The following is a 19,782-nucleotide window of genomic DNA, read 5'->3' on the forward strand; positions in this document are numbered from 1 at the left end:
CTTAAAAGCTATAAGTTCAAGGCAAGTTCTTCAAATTGCAGAGAGTGTATCCCCTTCTCTAATAGGGGCACATTCTACAGTATTTGCCTCATGAGGTTATAGGAAATTCGTCTCTATTCACACAATGGTTAGACTTGGTGGCTAGGGAAAGGGTTTGGGGGATTGGCGGCTTCATTGCTTATATGGAGGGAACAAGAGAAGTATCATCAGCCTGTGGCCTTGTGGCACATGAAGGGCCCCCACACATGTCATGTAGAGGTGGGTGGAAAGGGCTTAGTCTGAGAATCAGCTTTCTCTAAGCTGTCTCTTTCCTATCAGCATCTTTGCTCTCAACCCTTAAAGAAGCCCAGAATTTTACCCCATCCTCACCCACCCCCACTGTAGACACCATGGGTGAAAATGTAAAATGTAGATGTCTCCTGGCATCCAGGCCTCAGAGTGGAAGACAGCAGCTGCATGCAGGGGCAGGGACAAGTCAGGGACGATGCTTTCCAGACCAGAGGCCGTACATGGGAAGCAGGCTTCCTGGGTCCAGCTGATGGGTCTGCACTGGAGCCCTGCACCAGCTGCGGCCCCCCTGCCATCAGAACTGGGGTGTGGCCTAGGCTTCTCGCACAGCTGGGAGGCTAGGCACTTGGCTTTCTTTCTGGCGGTATGAGCCGCTGTTTTTCCTTATGCTTAAACATTCCTATCACTAAAATTATGAAAATGTTCTACAAAAAAATTTCTGAACTTTTGCAGAAAAATTGATTTACTTCTTGGTCTTTGTGCCTAATTCTAGTTACCAGTATATGTATATTCTCTGTAAATATTCTCACGTGAAGAACTTTCAAATATGTATATATGTTTAATTTTTAAACTATAGCAAATACAGATTTTTCTATTTAGGAATTTTTTTATTTTTGAAGAAGGCACTAGAGCAGTGTTTTTCACTTTTTCTTTTTCTGGGTAGTTCTCTGCACCAGTTTTACTGAAGTTTTATAGAGAATCCATATCCTGTAAACCAAACCTGTGATTTATGCTTCTGACTGAATAGAATACAACTAATGGAGTTACTTTCTTCTCAGGCCAAGTATGAAGAAACTGCAAGAAAGAGAGGTATACCTTTTATTTAAAGAAAGTTGTGAGAAAATTAGTTATAAGTGGTAGCCTTATTAACAAATTTAACACTACCTGCATCTATGGAATATGATTTGGAATTATGTAGCTTTCCCAAGCCTACCAGATCAAAGTGTATTAGAAAAAAATATGGTATTTTCCACCATATGTGGTCCATGTTGGCTATGTACAGCTCTGGATTTTTGTGGACCTAGGGAAGGGATGGACAGTTAAAAAATAAAGCAGACACTCAGTATTTGGGCCTGTGGAGAATCATGGGAAAGCAAAATACTTTTAATAGATTTGATTTTTAAAAGAACAAAAATAAGACTAGGAAAAGTACCATAGGGTTAACTAAAATTAATGTCTAAGGCAAGGTGAAGAATGAGACATAAATGTGGAAGCAAGATTTAAGGCTTCCGGAAGAAAAAGAAATGCTTTGTTTCAGGGTTGGCTTGCTACATTACCAGTCGGTCTGCAATTCATGAAGTGAAGTGTGGCTTAGTTTTGTGTGATCTAGATAATATAACACAACTCCTATTTCCCTCAGTAACTTCCTCTTAACATTTATGATTTGCTGCATTTCAGGCCCCTCACTGGGTTACAAGATTGGAATGTAACTGTTAATTTTAGTTCGATGTCTTTGTGAAATGCATTCAGCTATCCACACGACATTTCTCATTTCTTGTTCCTTCAGCTTGGTATACGCATAAAACACACCATAGTGGAATTGCCTGTTGAATGCCAGCACATTCATCTGTACCTGGGGAAGGAAAAAAAAACATGGACCATCAACTCTTCTGGAACATACTACTTTAATGAAATAATATTAAGCTACAGACTGGTTTGTGCTTGTGTAGTGCTTATCTGTATTTAAACAGACAACTTCTAAATTGTGTCAAAGAAAGGAAAGCAGTAGGAAATTCAGCAAGTCTAAAGGGAGAGCGTCACTCTGCAGAGGAAGGCAGACAACAGTAGTTTAAAAAGTAAGTTTGTAAAATCATAAGACAAGCTCCAAATCTCAGCGGCACTGCTAGCAGCAAGATTCCTAGGAGGACTTTGGAGTGTGTGTGTGTGTGTGTGTGTGTGTGTGTGTGTGTGTGTGTGTGTAACTTTGTAGTGATATTTATTTGGCTTCTAGCTAGTAGGCTGTTCTCATTTAGATAAAATATTTTTCCTTGGCCACAATTTTTAAAATTTTAAGGTGGTTTTTAGGCTATTGAACTCCCTTTCAGGGTAATGTCACAGGCCTCTGGAATTTGGACCAGGTGATATTATGAGTTTCCTTAGGATGCTCTGCAGCAACTTAACATACATTTGGATAGTGTTTTTCTGCAGAAGGCAGATCAGTAAAAGAAGATTTTCAAAAAACATTTCTTTAACTGGGGTACAGTCTGAAATGGAACAATTCCTTTATTCTTTTCCATTTAGAAAAAAGGAGAAGAGGTACTGAGTCCCACATGTAATTCTGAAAACCTCAAGCAAAGCAGTCAGGAAGGGGAGGCCCCCTGCTCTTAGAAACCAGCAAACATTTTTCCTGCCAAGGGCGGCTCCTTTAACAGCTGTCTTTGCAGCAGAAGGGCAATAGTGTGGAATTTTAAAACATCCCTAATATATGGGAATACTTGCATTGTTTTTACTTCTTTCTAGAGAATCGTTGGAAAATGTCTACAGTAGGACTTACAGGAAGACCCCATACTGCTTTCTCAAGCCAGTTTAATCCTGAAGTGTGTGTGAATTTCAGGGTTCTCTGTTAGTTCCAATCAGACTGAGATGGAAGGACCAGTGGTTTTAGGGAAATGAATAAAGTACACTAGAAAAAAGTCTCCAGATTTGGGGGACTTTACCTGGCTACACTTCCCCAAAGTCCTCTTGTTGGCACACTTCAGTAGCTCAGGAATTGGCTATAAATGGATCAAGTATTCTTCTGCCTTTTCAGGGAAAGAGAATAATCTAGACGGGATGGATTTCCATGCAAATAATTCCTAAGTGTTCTAATTGTGCACAGGAGTGATAAATCCTTCTTGAAAAAGGGATGGATTCAAGTGGGATGCACTTAACCGGGTATGCCCCCTGGGGACAGTCAATATGTGATCATGAGAACATCCTAGCTTTGTTTCTCTAGATAATTACAGAATGGCTGCATTACTTCCAGAGCTTTGCTATGTGCACATCTGTCTGGATATGACAATCCCACAAGAAGCCATCATATGTGAACCACAGTGCCTTGACTCTCCAAGGCAGAGATACTAATACCCATTCAAACTATGAATGTACATAATCAACTGGTCTGATCAACTGTAAAGAGAAAACCCAAGTAAAAAAAAGAAATACTAAGACCCAGAGTATGAGAAAAAGAGGTATAAGCTAGCAGCATTTCCATTTACATCATACCTCACGCTCATAAAACACATCCTCCAATGTCTTTCCCCCACTGCCATCACCTACAGCCTCAAACAGAGGCTTGTATACCTGAAAAACGAAGACAAGAAATTGTTTTTTAACAAATTTTCATTTTTTATAAATATAAAAACTATATTTTCCAGAAATATAGAAACTGTGCACCCATCTTAGAAAATCTATCCAGAAGGCATGGACTTTTTTTGTAGGATCTTTGGCTTCTTGAGGAAATACCAAAAAATCCAAACAATGAGAGTACAGATGGCATTCCATCCTATTGGCTTGTTCAGGCCTACAAGGCAAGAGGCAAAAGCAGTTCTACTTTCAGTGTACACTGAGCTGATTTCCACATTTGATTCTTAGGGCTAGTTAGACACATTATAGAGGCTAAAGGAGTCCTTGTGGCTTAATCAGTATGGCTTCATGGGTTCTTTGAGATGACAGCTGATTAAATTTCATTATGGAATTTCAAGTGAGGAAGGGGTGGAAATTGGGGAGAAATGCAAATTTTAATATTATGCTAAAGAACCTCTTGCAGTGACACAAGAGATGTCACAAAGGTTCACGCATTGTCTGCTGGCTTATCTTTCCTGGAGGGTTTCAGAAATCCATAGGCAAAGATAAGAGGGGTGTCATTCCAGTTCTGGAAAAGCTACCTGGAGGGTCTGTATGTTACTGTCTTCAGGTCAGAGGGAACGGTACCAGGGGATGAGGTTATAACCTTGAGCTGAGAAGCTTCAGGCTCTCTAAGAGCAATTGAGTGCTGGAGTGAGAGAGGACATAGCAGCCCTCTTTCCTTTCCCGAATCCTGGCCACTGAGCAAAGGGAGTGGTATGAACAGTATGTCCATATTTTCTCCTGTCCTTCAAGCAGACAGTCTGTACCTAACACTGTTTGCCCAATGGGCACTTGAAAAGATGGCTGGGTCAGGCTCTTTTACATAACTCTGGCATGAGCTCACATTTCCAGAACACTGCACCAGTCCCTTGGGGAACTTGCTTTATCAAGCACTTCAAAAAGAAAAGGGCTCAAATGACTGTTCCTTGGAGATTTAAACAAGTACTTGCTTGTCAGGAACCTTAAAAAACACCAATAGCTTGGGTTAGAAATTCAGCGTATTTCTTTGGGAGAGACATTACAGCAAGAGATACTGCTTTCTATTGCACAAACATTATAAATGTTTTAGATAAAAAGTGTAAATGTAATGTGCGGACTTCTAAAGTACACGTGATGAAATCACACAAGACATTTCGGGAACCTGGGACAAACACATACTCCATAATGGTCCGCTACACTCTTCATTTGCTCGAAGTCCTCTGCTTGGGCCAGCAGGCGCAGTCCCTCGGGATAGAGCTTGCCACAGGTCGGGTAGAGGGTCTCGCGGTCCTCTTTGCTCAACTCGGTGCCAAAGGAGTTAAGAGTGATGATAAAAGCACGTCTGTCTGCCTCAAACTGAATTTGCAAGACATAAAATCAGTGAAATTGAACCATCTACTAAACGCTCTAGACAAATTCATTTCCAAAATGATTTGCTTTCCTTTCCTGATCTATGTCTAATTATAATACAGACATGTGTTATTAATGTTCCCGTAGTCTCTTCATGTAACGGAGTAACTCTGCTTGCCAAAGAAGGATCACACAGCAGTGACAACAGCCCAGGAGCCCAGGACCTCCCACTAAACTTCAGTTCCCAGACTCTCCGTTATTAGTTACTCATGTGTCTCTCTCACGTAGGCCACTAGAGTCTCAAATGTGTCTTCCATAATAATTGGAATAATACCTACTTGCTGGGGTCGATTCAGAGATAGAACAAGGTAATGTAAATAGAAGGGCCTAGCAGAGTGTTTAGCACAAAATGTGCATGTCATGCATGTTAAACATCCCTTTCTGATTGTTGATGTCAGTAGGATTTTTTACATAATGAAACTGTGCTACTTACAATTCGTTTGTACTTTCCTGGGTTTGTTTTTCTTCTTTAAAGTTCTAGATTAGATATCAATAAATTTAAGTCTGTAGCTAAGGATTACAGGGTTGGGATAAGTGATCTTCCCCTCAGGGTCTCAGTTTCCTTATTTGTAAATGGTGGGGTTTGGCTACACGATCTCTCAAGTGGGTCACATGTACTCCCAGCCTGTCTTCTCTGTGTTGAGTACCACTAGGCACCCGAGCTCCCAGCCGGTCAGGCCTCTCTGTCTTATCTAACCATGGAGTCCTTCCTGAAATTGCCTTCTCTTCCTTTGGACTCCTCTTAGTTTTCCTTCTACCTACCCTGACCATTTGATCTCAGTCTGTCTGCCATGGGCACCTCCTCTGCCCACCATGGGAGTTTGCCATGATGTCCTTGGGCTAAGAAAGCCTTCTCCATCCACCCAAAGCAACCTGCACTTACCACATTATTTAAAAATCTGTGCATGTGTCTTTCACCCCACCACCCTCTAAAATCTTTGAGAGATCATGTCTCTCTTGTTGATTGTTCATTTCTGAATATCCAGTGCCTGACACAAGAAGATCTTAACTGTTTACTAAATCCAGTGGAATGGTGCACTGTTCTACTATGGTTCTACTATTTTAAAAATTCTCTAATATTCTCTACAATGTTGCTATTCAAGGTGTGTTTCAAGGATTAGTAACTTTGACATCACCTGGAAGCTCGTTAGAAGTTCAGAATCTTAGACCGTAGTCCAGACCTAGTAAACCAGAATCTGCATTTTAACAAGATTCCGAGCTTATTCATATGCACACGAAAGTTGAAATGAATTGCTCTACAATACTATTTTTGACTAATTAATAACAAATCCAGACTTGCAACAGATTTTACTGGAACTCTTTTGTTAGAACAGGTGTTTCCTATCAGTACAGTGAGAGTTGGTTCCTTCTGATCTTTTTGATTGCCCTCATGGAAATTATGGGTGCGCCAGAAGCAAGGGGTGGGCTTATTCGAAAAGGCAGCTGCCTCTGGCTACTGAATATAACCAGTCCTGTCAGTAATCTCAGACTTTCCAGGGATAAAAGAAGAAATGCAAGAGGGAGATTTCATGGCAATAAAGAAAAACCTTGAAATAACAAATAGGGCAGGAGGAGCAACAATGGAGTTAATTGTCCCAGATGATCTTCAATGTCCTTTCTAGTTCTAGAATGTTAGAATAATAAGGAGAGAAATAGGGCCAGGTAGGCAGCACTGCAGGCATGCAAGGCAGAGGAGGAAGCTGCATGGAATAGAGCATTACATTTTGGAAGAATGGCCATAGCTCAAACCCTGGGGAAGCAGCTGGAGAGGCAGGATGGACAGGTAGCTGGGGAGAGAATAGGAGAGGCTTCACAAGCCATGCCAAGAAGAGAAGACTTTGACTGATGCGGCTGGTTATCTGAACACACCACACACTTTCCAACTTCTTGTCCTGGTTAATACTTGTTCCCTTTGCCTACAGAGCACATACTCCATCCCATAACTCTCCAGGTTGAAATCCTACCTGCATTTGAGGGTTCCATCAAATGCAATCTTTTTCATAAGAAGCCCTTCTCTTTCCTCTCTAATTGGATATGATTTCCTTTGCCTCTTTATTATACTTTAATTTCCCTTTTATTATAACTGTCTATCTACTTTACTACTTCTAGCCTAGAGGCTGTGTGTGTGTGTGTGTGTGTGTGTGAATGTGTATTTTCTTAGTGAAAAGAACTATAATTTTTGAATTGTAAAGGAGCTATTCTATCTTTGACCATCCCTAAGCAGACAGTTTGCTATGACCTCTGATTATGGAGGAGAGTAGATGGGGTGGTACTAGTTTCCTGTAAGTCCTGTATCATTTTCAGAGGGCAACCAGCCTGTGTGGTACAGTGTACGTTGAATGTCTTTCCTTTCACTCTACCCTTCAAACACTCATGCATTTTAAAACCATTACTTATTTTTTGTTGTTGTTGCAAAAGATAACCATGCAGTGTTGATGTATTCAAAACCATTATCTGTTGCTCATGATGGAGTTGGGCTCATCGAGTCAAAAATTCTGGCCAGTTCCTTACAGGAGGAAGGGTCTCCCTGGTGGGAGCAGTGGATAGAGGGGTCAATGGCAGTGGAAGAGAGTGAAGTGAACTGGGACCAAACCCAGCCTTATTAACATGTGCACTGACCGAGGGAGATGAAGCAAACATATTCTGTGCTTATTTTTCACTGCTTCGTTAACCTTACAGACTGTCAGAAGAGCAGGAATAAGAGGCAAACACTATGATGCAGCACATTTGTCTGGAACACAAGTCAATTTCTTTTTTTAAGTATGAAGCTACAGTCTTGTGATTAGGTCACATTTTAACCTGCAAGCCTAGGTTAATGCCTTCTTCCATTGTATTCAGTCTTTTAAAGTCTCCTGTCAAATGAGATCAAATGAGAATATGGAAGAACTTCAGAAACTCTAAGTGCTCTATACTTGCACAAATAAAAGGGGAACTAATTACATGATCTGGTATATTTATATAAAACTGACAAGCCTCTTCCAATCATATCATTAGAAATGTTATAACTGCATAAACATACATAACTGATATTTTTATATAAACATACAAATATAGTTAAATGGATTTTTATTTTTAACACAGCTTGAAAAAAATCTAATCTAATAAGGTAGTATCATGGGTATAGGAAAGGGACAAAGAGAACACCGGGTATATAGTATTTTGACCAAATCTTCCTGGTGATAAGTATTCTGCTAATACTGTGCTATCCTTTTTACATTTACAAAGACATAATTCTTATTTACTTCTGATTTTTGTAGCATGTGCAGTATGATCTTGCTTAAGAATTAGCACAGAAGAGCAGTTTTTATACAAAAGAACTGTGCAGGTGAATTTGATGTAGACGTAATTTAACGTAGATAAACATATAAGAACTGGAGCCAGACTACCTGTATTCAAATCCTGACACTACCACTTACTAGCTGTTTGACATCAGGCAACTTACTAGCTTTCTCTGTGCCTCAGTTGTCCCTTCTGAAAATGAGGTACTAAACTACCCATCTCATTGTGCTATTTTGAAGTCCAAGTGAATTTGTGTATATAAAGCACTTAGGATAGTATCTGGTATATAATAAGTGTTAAATATTAATAGTGCCATTGTATACCTCTGTAAGGTTATTATTCTTTTTTCTCTTTTTTATTGAATGAAAGATTCTTTAAATACTAAGTGCTTTACAATTTTGAAGTTTCACATTTCATATAATCCCAGAATAACCCTTTCTTCCCCCTTCCCCCTGCCCCCCTCCCTCTCCCCACTGGTAACCACTAGTTTGTTCTCTATATCTGTGAGTCTGCTTTTTGTTTGTTCATTTGTTTTATTCACTGGTTTGTTCTATTTTTTAGATTCCACATGTAAGTGATATCACACAATATTTGTCTTTCTCTGTCTTATTTCACTTAGCATAATGCCCTCCAATTCCATCCATGTTGCTGCAAATGGCAAAATTTCATCCTTTTTATGGCCAAGTAGTATTCCATTGTATATGTGTACCACATCTTCTTCACCCATTCATCTGTTGATGAACACTTAGGTTGCTTCCATACCTTGGCAATTGTAAGTAATACTGCTATGCACATTAGGGTGCATATATCTTTTCAAATTAGTATTTTTGTTTCTTTTGGCTATATACCCAGTAGTGGAATTGCTGGGTTATATGGTAGTTCTATTTTCAGTTTTTTGAGAAACCTCCATAATATTTTCCACAGTGGCTGCACCAATTTACATTCCCAACAACAGTGTATCAGGGTTGCCTTTTCTCCACATCCTTGCCAACAATTGTTATTTGTATTCCTTTTGGTGTTAGCCATTCTGACAGGTGTGAAGGTTATTAATTTTAACATTAATCTTTTCCTACATAGTTTGTAGGTATAAAGTACATGAACCATTTCTAAACCACAGGAATTATGCCATGTAGAAACTACATTTTTGAGCCAGAGATAATGTGGCTTTTTATAGTGTGGCTAGTAGTTAAATTTATGAAAAGAAAGGGAGGAGCTTCATAGAGTCACTAGGCTGCTTGTGTTATGTTATCAGCATGTCTGGAAGAGACAAACTCACTTTCTGACAATTAGCATGCCATGAAAAAAATGTTATTTATCCATGCCCACTGTCTGTATAATATAGATAAAGACAAAACATATTTTTTGGAGTTCTCCAAGAAGTTCTGACTTCAAGGACTGCTTTGACCTTAAAGTTTTAACAGTATCTTTAACTGTAAAATGTTAATAATTAGGTATTTGAGGGGAGCTAATTTTATCAAATGCAATTTCAGAACGTTTGGTTGAAATATATGCAGATGAGGTTATTTCAGGTTTTTTTCTCTTCTTACCCAAAGGGTAGTTCTTATCAGGCTTTTCTTGAAATCAGAAGTCACTGAACAGCTTAAATATCTACCCACCAGTGTAGAAGCCACTGTAACAGATAATCTAATGGTTAAAGATATGCTTTAGATAAAACTTTGTTTCACAGGGCAAAGCAAGAGCTTTTTAAGCCCAGAATGGTTTGTTTGGTTTTTTTGGTTTTGTTTTTAAGATGCAAGTGAAATCGGAAGCCAGCAAGAGAGATCTATGTCAAATACTCAGTGCAAACTATGCCCAAAATTCCCCTCAGACCATTCTGATCTCTGGCCTGAGTCCCTCCTGCATGTGCAGATTGACATTGCAAGCAAGAGGGCCTGTGGGCACAGATGAAATCTGTGATGATAAAGAGGAATTAAAGAGAATATAACATCAATTAGAGAGGTTGGAACCAATGGTGGCATCTGACACATTGTGAGGTTTAAGTGGGCATGCAAACTGTGAGTCACTACCCATAGAATCTTCTTGCCAAGAGCAGGGATGCTCAATGGTTGTTTGGGGCAACCTTTATTTTAGGATTTAAATAAGGAACCATGGCCACAGTAGACTTTGTTGCCAAGTTGTGGGGGTCCACAGCTGCCCAATTTTGGGAGGGAAGTTGGTGATTATTAAAAGAGTACCTATAGTGCACCAATTGTCCAAAGCATACTAAATTTTTAACTAATTATAATCTACTTTCTTCATACTACATCAAAGTGAATCATGATCAAACTTCTATCAAAAGCATTCTTTTCTAATTCCAAAGTAACTCTTCTATGTAGAAAACTAAGAAAATACCTCTTTTAACTGAAGACATCAAATGATATATGTATAATAAAATATACTGCTATTTTATTTCTAAATAAAAGAACTTCTAAGATTTAAAAAATTGGTAGGATTATATAAATAAAAAGTGTATAAGTACATTATTTAACATAAAAAAATCCAAGGACTCTTTCTTACCTCAAGAATGGGACACATAATTTCTGCTGTGACATCACCATGATTCTTACAGAATTTATAGAATGCCTCGATGTAAGACTTAAAAAGAAGAAAGATCATAAGGCAAGAAAATGAATATATTTTCCTTTTGGAAATTTCTAGATCAGCTTTTCATGGGTTATTAAACTCTTTAATGGAAATTGAATTACTTCTCCCCTAGGGAGATATTTTATAATAAATTTGGTATAAACTTTCACCTTGAAGCACATTGCACAGCCTAAAAAAGGAACTCCATAAAAGAACAAAATTGTACTTATCATAGCTTATAATTACTCAACAAGCACTTTTTTGCATGCCTCTTGGATTATTTCACACTGTTAATTCTTGCTATTCTAACAAGAGTGCCAAACTTTCTTATGAGCTCTGCAAATAAGTCTAGATTTGGTCCTATGTTGATATTTAATGTCTCCTAGTGCTCAGGAGACACATTTGGGATGGCATTGAGCATGGAAGATACTCTGGAAAGGCAGAGTCTAGGCTGTAGAGGTAGCCTGTGTTTGAATCCCAAATCTGTTACTTACTAGCTAACTGACTTCTGCCAAGTACATTTACCTCTCCATGCTTCAGTTTTCTCATGTGAGGAATGGGGATGGCACATAGTTTTGCTGGGTGGATTAAGTGATTAATGCCTATACATGCTTAAAACGGTGCCTTCTGTTAGCTATATCTCAGGGATGCTTCCTCTAAGCCCATAAGTCTTTATATAAAAAGGAAAACTGCAATGCAGTGCTTTTGAGAGGCCCACATGTTTCAGCATGAGAAGCTAGATATACAGCATGGCAATGTATACATATATGAATATATATATATATATATATATATATATATATATATATATATATATATATATATTCACTCAGGTACTCTGTAAGAGTGTCCAAAGATGCTGTAGTGGTGTGAGTGAAAATGGTTATATTTTGCTCAGCCCTTATCACACAGACTGACTCAAATGGCGGCAGCATAGTCCAGACAGACAGCTGGGCAGATTATACAAAGTGGTGCCTATGATGTTGTGTCCACAGATGGTCATCTTGGTATGCTGCACACAGTCAGTAGATTAAAATTGTGTGGACAGATTAACTGTGAAATTCAGGGACTCTGTTAACAGGATTGCGGACAGAGATGGACACTACATAACACAAGGTTCACTATGTATGCTGGTTCTTTTGAAATGGGTTCATATGGTTCACCACACTCATCTATCCACCCACCCATCATCCATCCATCCATCCATCCATCCATCCATCCATCCATCCATCCATCCAATTGATACCTTTTATGTTCCAGGCACCATGTAAAGAGTTAAGGATACAGAGAAGCATGGGATCCTCTCAAGGATCTTGTTGGCTGGAAGAAGTTGACATACATGTATTTAACTCGAAGACAGGCCAGGACTAAAAGAGCTTTGTCCCCAGTATGCCTAGCTTCCTAATTCAGCAGCTGGCTAACAGGCAAGTAACATTTAATAAACAACTTTGGCTATGATGTATTATGTAATAAAGAAGAACATAATATTTGGGGAAACAGTTACCTTGTACAGTTTATTACGCAGTATTTCAATATTCAGTTCGTCTAGAGTATTTTCAGACATACAGTCTTGAAAGAACGGAGCTGAAAGCAGAAATTATTGTACAAAATAAATTAATCAAAACATAATTATAAACCATAGAAAATGTCTCCCGAACGCACCACCCTCTGCCCACCCCTAACTAGGACACTGTGGAGTGGCAATCCACAGACTCGGTGAGGCTAATAGTGATGGTGACAAGAAGGGTGATTACTTAGGAAACATTTGCTCTGTGCAAGCTGTCACTGAACACTGGATACACCTGAACTTATTTAATCCTCCCAACCTGGAACTACTCACTGTATGGTTTACTTTTTGAAGCCCCCCCGACACCCACCTTTAGAAAACAGCAATATTTACCATTTGCAACCTTACTATGTGCCAAGCATTGAGTTGTATTAAAACCATCTTAGTTTTCAAAACTCTGTTATAGTAAGATATTATTGTTTTTAAAATGAGGAAACTGGAGTGAAATGAATTGTTCCAAGTCACCTGGTTGGTGGTGGGCAGAGCCTGTCATGATTAGGGATATCTGCTTTCAGACTTACCCTCTTTCTGCCATGCTATGCTCCATTAGCACTGGACACTTAATAATGATGTAATTTTTTTCTTTTTAAAATTTGTTGTAAACAGCAACTATTTTGATGAATGATCAACAGTGAATAACTATAATCCAGGTTTCCTGACAATAACTGTATAAAATTATCCCATTAGTATTTTAAATGCTACAACTGTTGTCAGTGCCAAATTATAATGGAATTATTACTTATTTCATCATTGCTTCAAGTCATTAGACAGACATTCCTGAGCATCTCAGAAAAATGGCATTCTTAAATTTCCTAAAACAAAATGTTTCCTATATGCAGCCTTATTAAGACAGAAATTTAAAATGAAAAGATAAGGAAGTAAACATATAAAACTCATCTAGAAAATTAATTTTTTGGAAAATTACAAGTTCTATCATTTATTTGCTATGGTCAGGAACAAAGTACAGGGGTTTGGAGGTTGGGAGATGAGCCCTAGCTCCTTCTCAGCTACAAATGGTTTGCATGTGATCTGGTATACTTCACTGTCTTGATCTGAAAAATGAGGGAGCTGGACCAGATGATTCTTTAATGTCCATTTCACTTCTAGGAATCTGTATAGTATGACACTATATTCATGGAGGAAATTGTGAATTGAAAGTGCATTTTCTAATACTGTGATAACATACACAAGCAGCTGTGCAATTATTTATGCATTCATACCTAATGGTGTTTCAACCAGAATGGCATTAAAGAGATCAGAAGGTGTCTCTGCAATGTTGACTGCTTCCATTTCTGTGAAACGGCCCAATGGGTGGCACTTTACCAGAATTTCTTTCACAGGTTTTTTTTGCAATGCACCGTTCATCAGTAGAATCACATTGTCTATCATGTAACTGCACCTGGTGTAGAAGAGGGCTCAATCGTTAGGAAAACAGTTGCATGAGAATAAGAAGCATCCCTCAGGTAAAAAACAAAAAACAAAACAAAAAAACAACCCCCCCCCCACATTTCAGTTCAGGCACACATGCTTTCATTAAGGAAATATATATCGCCTTTTATTTTAAACTCTGGGTTTTGAGAGATGTAGGTGAGGTAAAATATCTGACTCTCAGAGGGTACCATAGTTTGAAAAACCATGTTCACAGTTATAATACCTGACTGGTGGGACCACACAGAAGATGACCCTTACACAGTAATTGCCAAATGCGGTGGGTGGGGCAGAGGGTAGTGAGGGTGTTAAATTGTTTGGTTTCTCGTAATGGACTATGGGCTTAATTAAAAAATTGAGAAACAGAGACTTAAAGGGTTTCATTCTACTTCAAAAACTGACTATTTAAATCTTTGATGAAGCCCATCGTTGAGTATTCAAAGTTTTAAATATTTAAAAATAAAAAAATAAAAATATATATTAATTTTAATATTAAAATGTTTTACATATTAAAAATTAAAATATTCTGGTTATTTTCCTCCTATGAGAGCAGATAGTCAACTTTCTAGGCTTTTCCCCTCCCAGAACCCCAAGAGCCCATAGGTTCACACTTTACGTGATTTCTCTATTCAATATAAGCTCTACCCAGGATATTCCACGCAATGAGGTCAAGAAGTAAGAGAGACATAGTCGCTTCCTTCACAGAAAATACAGTTTAAGGGAGGCATTGGTACATTGCAATGCAGCGTACAGGCTACATAAAGGAGATTACAGGGTGGTGTGGGGATTCAGAGCTGGGCACTAAACCAGTCTGGGATCAGACTTCCTAGGGAGTGACATTCAGGCTGCAACTTGCAGAATGAGTAGGAGTTGTCCAGACAAAAGCGGTGGCTGGGAAAGAGTGCTTCCAGGCAGAAGGGAGAGCATGTGAAAACCCCAGAGACAAGAGGACCAGGAACAAGGATGTTCTTTTGCCTGTTGAGCACTGGAGGTGGGGCCCAGGCTGAACGTGCAGGGTCCTGAAAGACAAGATGAGGGATTTGGATTGAGGGCAATGGGAGATGCTGAATACTTCAAGGACAGGGGGAATTATGATCTATGTAGATAGAATATGCATTAAAACAGGATAAGAGGTAAGCCAACACTTATATAGTAAAGTGCTTTACAAAAGTTATTTTATTTAATCATGATAATTACACTGTGATGATGATAGGTACTATTATTACCTCCATTTGACAGATGAGGAACTGTAGGCCCAGACAGGTAAAAATCTCACCCATAATGACACAGCTAACAAATGAAGAGGGCTGAGAATCAAACTCAGACAGTCTGCTTCTGAAACTTTTCTCTTAACGCTCAGATTATGCTGTGTTTAGTTGTCAAGGATGACACATAGGTTTCTAGGTTTAACAGTTGGAAGCTGGAGCCATTTATTGAGATGAGAGCACTGGAGGAAGAACGGGTTGTAGTGGGAGCTGATGTTTTGGACCGAATGAGTTTAGATGCCCAGGAGGAGATGCCAAATAGGCCTCGGACATCTAAGTCCTGAAGAGACACCTGTGGACCAGAGACATTTAGGGAGCATGGGCAGGGGGTGCTAGTTTAAAGGTGGAAGCAGATGTCTTGGGAATGCATGAGACCACATTCTAGAGTGTATGTCAAAGAGTTCTGTCCTGAGAACTCTGGAGAACCCCAACATTTAAGGACTTTGATAGAACCAGAGAAAGAATGACCAGATGGTAGGAAGAAAACCAGGGAAGAGAATTCTAGGAAGAAGAGGTTAAAGGCCACAGGAAAGTCAAGGTAGACATTGAAGCAAGGTGTTCTCAGGATGCAGCCACTAAGAGGTCATCTGGCACCACAAAACATGTTCAGTGGAGTTTGCTTGTGGAAGGGAAAGGGGAGAAGCCAGAAACCTGACCACTGTGTGTTTAAAATGAGTGGGAAGTACAGAGGGTTTTGGTTTGTTTAATTGTTTTGTTTTTTAAAAGAGTTTAAACTATAAAGCAGGGGAAGGCAACTGTATGGAGACCCGGGGGCCAGAGGAGCTTTGGACTTTCAGTTTTGGTGTTTTTTTTGTTTTTTGTTTTTGTTTGTTTTTTAAGGTGGGAGAGAATAGAACACATTTAAGAGCTGAGGGGAAAGAGGAGGCCAAGAGGCTGAGGTGGCAGCTCAGAAGATGGAAGGGACAGCCAAGCGATGAGACAAGTGGGACTCAACCACTGCACAATTTAGGCTAGAAAAGAACACCTTTCACTGGATGAAAATGAACCTGGCCACTTAGAAGCCCTGTCACTGGAGTCTGGCTGCAAGGGTTACTGACTTCCTGTGCAAGAATGCATTTCCAGCAGGATAAGAATCTCCTGCATTGCAATTGAGCTTCTGCAATGTACCCCAATAGAATTTTTACCTAAAGAAGTTTAGAAGAAGGCAATTATCCCTTTATAAAAAGCACATGACTATAAAGTTTCTTCACTCCCCCAAACAGCAGTACCAAATTTGGACATTATGGAATTTTAGAACCCTTTTTATCTCTTGAAAATGATGTTAAAATGGAAGTGCTTATTTAACTGTCCCATTATGACTCAAAAGCTATTACCTGAGAGGGGAATTGCCAGCACTTACTAATCCTTAGCAGACTCCAGATGTTTAATTGTTCCCCCACAGCACCCCTGTAATGTAACAGCATATGAGCCGCCAACATTCTCAATGTGCAGAGGACTATGAGACCAACGTTGACGGGGGCAACCAAAGTCAATGCTGTGAGGATTTAGCCCACACGTAACATTCAAGCCTATGCCTGTACAGTGTGTGTGGGGATGTGCACATGTGTATGTGTGCACATGTGTGTCTGGAGTGTTTTTTTTTTAAAGGTAATAGAGAGGCTAGGCCCTCTATTGCAAAGAGCAAGGGCTATGGAGATTGAATTGTTTTATTTCAACTCATTTAAGTGGCCTTGTTTCTAAGATGGGACAACAGTAGCAGTTCTCATAGTTTTGTTCAGAAAATGAAATGAGACTCAGGATTTGGCCCATGGCAGGGGAGAAGGGTATCTTTCCTGTCCCTCCCTCATCTCTGTTAAATAGGCACCAGGTATATAATTATTATTGGCTGTTTGGGATGGCGGGGGTATAATGTGCCCAGAAGACAGCTTGCTCTTTCCAGAGTATAATTTTGATAGACCTCTAGGGCTCTGCCTCCAATGGTTAGGAAGGAAATCTCTACTGGCGTTGCTTGAGTAATGTTTGAGTTTAAAGACATCTGGGTGCTCACCTAGCTCAAACTCCTCATGTTTTAAATAACTGCGCTTATTAGTAGCAACAGAGCCAAAACTAGTGCTCACTCTGTTGGGTTAATTTTTCTCCCACTCATGGTCTAGACAAACATCTTCACTTCTAGCCCCTTCTAAATATTCTCTTCTGTAACTTTGATATTGGTACCTGTGAAAATCATGAAGTCACCTGGAATTGTAAGAGTAAATGACTCTATTTCAAAATTTTTAGGTTGTAAAAATAATAATTTTTAAAAATGCTAACACTTCTTGAGGTTGTTGCTATGTGCCAGGCATTACATGCATTACACTACATTACATTACATACATGCAATACATCATATGCATTACATGCATGTTCCCATTCAAGCCTCCCCACAAGTCAGTGCTCTAAGGACCATTATTACCACCACTTTACACATAAGAAATTGAAGCTTTGAGGGGTTCCATGCCTCATCCAAGGTCACACTGCTGGAAAGAGGCAGGGCTGGGACCCCACAGCCAAAGCCCCAGCTCCATGTGGGATTCAGATAAAGCAGCTCCAGCCAGAAGATATTTTAACATTTCCTTTTGGAGTTAGCACTAACCTTTTTCCTTTTGCTCCCAAACTTATTTAAGGATCTTGAAGCTAACTAAATTACATTTCTTATATGATAACTACCGCATTCTGGGCTAATATAACAGTTGCTAAACGGTCAGATAACGTAGAGCCATAATTTGGTGAGTTAGAGGAACTGTTCTATGGATAAAAATTTTAAGTACTTAAATGTCATTAGCAACAGCTGAGAAATGACTGTCATTCCCTGAGCACTTCGGCACGACATACTTAGACAAAGAGAGAGAGGTCTTCTGAGAACACAGGTGACGTTAAGTGAAGAAGAAAGGTGTCAGGTCCCTTCTGAAGACACAGCTACAAAGATAGTGGGCACAGGTAAAAGCCAGAGGATTTTATAAATCCTTTTAGGATTCTCTCATCAGATTTTGGGCTGAGCATATACCTGCACTATTTGACCCTCCCCAAACCATATTAATATTCAAGGTATACGAAAAGGAAAGCATTCATCAGTACAGTGACATGAGGGAAACATTTCAATAAATTTCTAGAAGATCTCAAACAAATAGAATCTTATTGATGGATTAGAGCAAAAGAAGTCACTGATCAGAGTGTACACATGATAAAGCAGTGCAGAACTGGGAAATTATCAAGAAAAGTGTCAAGCTTGGATTGGCTCAGGAACAGAGATAAGGACTGGGTTAAATGCAAGGGGTCAGGGAAATTAACTACAATGACTTTCTAGGGAAGTGACCTCCCAAGTGGGGTAAGGCAGCAAGTTTGAAGAGCGTTGCCCTGGAACAACTTAAAACAATTGTTGAAGCTATGCACTAACTCATTTAAGTTGATATATAAAAACTTTTATTATAAGTTTAAATACTGCAAAAATATATCTGGTATATTGTGAATGTCAGTATTTAAAATGAACCTGTTAAATCAGTCAAATTAAATTATCCAATGAAGTATCTGAATACCCACTTGCTAAGGACAGATTTTTGTCCCCCTAAACTTCATGCTGAAGCCCTAACCCTCAATGTGATGGTATATGGAGATGGGGCCTTTGGGGCTATTAATTAGGTTTAAGTGAGGCCATAAGCGTGGGGCCTACATGATGGGATTAGTGTCCTTATAGGAATAGACACCAGAGAGCTTGCTCTCTCTCCCTCTGTTACATGAGGACATAATGAGAAGGCAGGTGTCTACAGGTGAGGAAAAGAGCCTTCCCCGGGGAACCAAATTGGATGACACCCTGATTTTGGACTTCCATGCCTCCAAAACTGTAAGAAATCAATTCCTGTTTTTCAAGCCACCCAGTCTATACCATTTTGTTACAGAAACCCGAGCTCACTAAGACACTACCACTATTCAATTATAAATACATAAACAGAAGGAAATTATGTTGTTCCTTATTATTTTTTTCTGGAAATGTTATTTCTATTCCAATTCTCTGATGAGATTTTACCCTAATATGGCATTTATGTCTTTATGTTGAAAGTCTTTTATGGCTCTCTATAACTCTATGTACATATATTTGAATATTAATTTTTCACTTCCTGTGATCACAGGCTTCAAATGTTAGAAGAAATTTTATGAGTTATTATTATGATTACTACTATGTGGGCACAACAGCATGGTATAAATTTTTAAAGCTTTTTATCTTGAAATAATTAGATTGACAGGAAGTTGCAAAAATAATACAGAGAGGTCCTATGTACTCCTCACCCAGTTTCCACCAGGGGTTACATCTATATAGCTGTAGTGAAACATGAGAATTAGACAATTGACATTGGTACTCTGTGTGTGTGTAGTTCTGTGTTAGTTTATCCCATGTGCCTATTTGTGTAACTCCCGCCACAGTCAAGGTAAAGAACTACTGTATCATCCAAAGATCTCCAATGTGCTACCCCTTCACAGTCACACCCTTCTCTTCCCACCCACCATCTCCTAACCTCTGGCAAATACTAAACTGTTCTTTCTGTAACTTTGCCATTTTCTGAATAATATTTAATAGGAATTGTATATTATGTGACATTTTGAGACTGGCTGTTTTAACAGCCAGCATAAGTCCCTTGAGACACATGTAATACATACAAGTTG

The 19,782-nt window shown here is 39.1% G+C and overlaps 1 protein-coding gene across 1 annotated transcript in view; it reads right to left on the reverse strand.

The window, feature by feature from the left end:
• Positions 1 to 1,000: 1,000 nt before the first annotated feature.
• The window catches only part of ATP6V0D2 (ATPase H+ transporting V0 subunit d2), a 47,381-nt gene continuing 28,599 nt past the window's right edge, over positions 1,001 to 19,782 (reverse strand). Inside the window, exons 3-8 of the mRNA XM_082601686.1 lie at positions 13,654 to 13,832; positions 12,371 to 12,450; positions 10,801 to 10,878; positions 4,774 to 4,950; positions 3,493 to 3,570; positions 1,001 to 1,861 (exon numbers count right to left, since the gene is read on the reverse strand). Coding sequence (XP_082457812.1) covers positions 1,700 to 1,861; positions 3,493 to 3,570; positions 4,774 to 4,950; positions 10,801 to 10,878; positions 12,371 to 12,450; positions 13,654 to 13,832 — 754 coding nt within the window. The 3' untranslated portion in view covers positions 1,001 to 1,699. The remainder of the gene's footprint in view (positions 1,862 to 3,492; positions 3,571 to 4,773; positions 4,951 to 10,800; positions 10,879 to 12,370; positions 12,451 to 13,653; positions 13,833 to 19,782) is intronic.

Source organism: Mesoplodon mirus (assembly GCF_964341445.2).
Source record: "Mesoplodon mirus genome assembly, chromosome: 16".
NCBI classification, from domain to species: Eukaryota; Metazoa; Chordata; class Mammalia; order Artiodactyla; family Ziphiidae; genus Mesoplodon; species Mesoplodon mirus.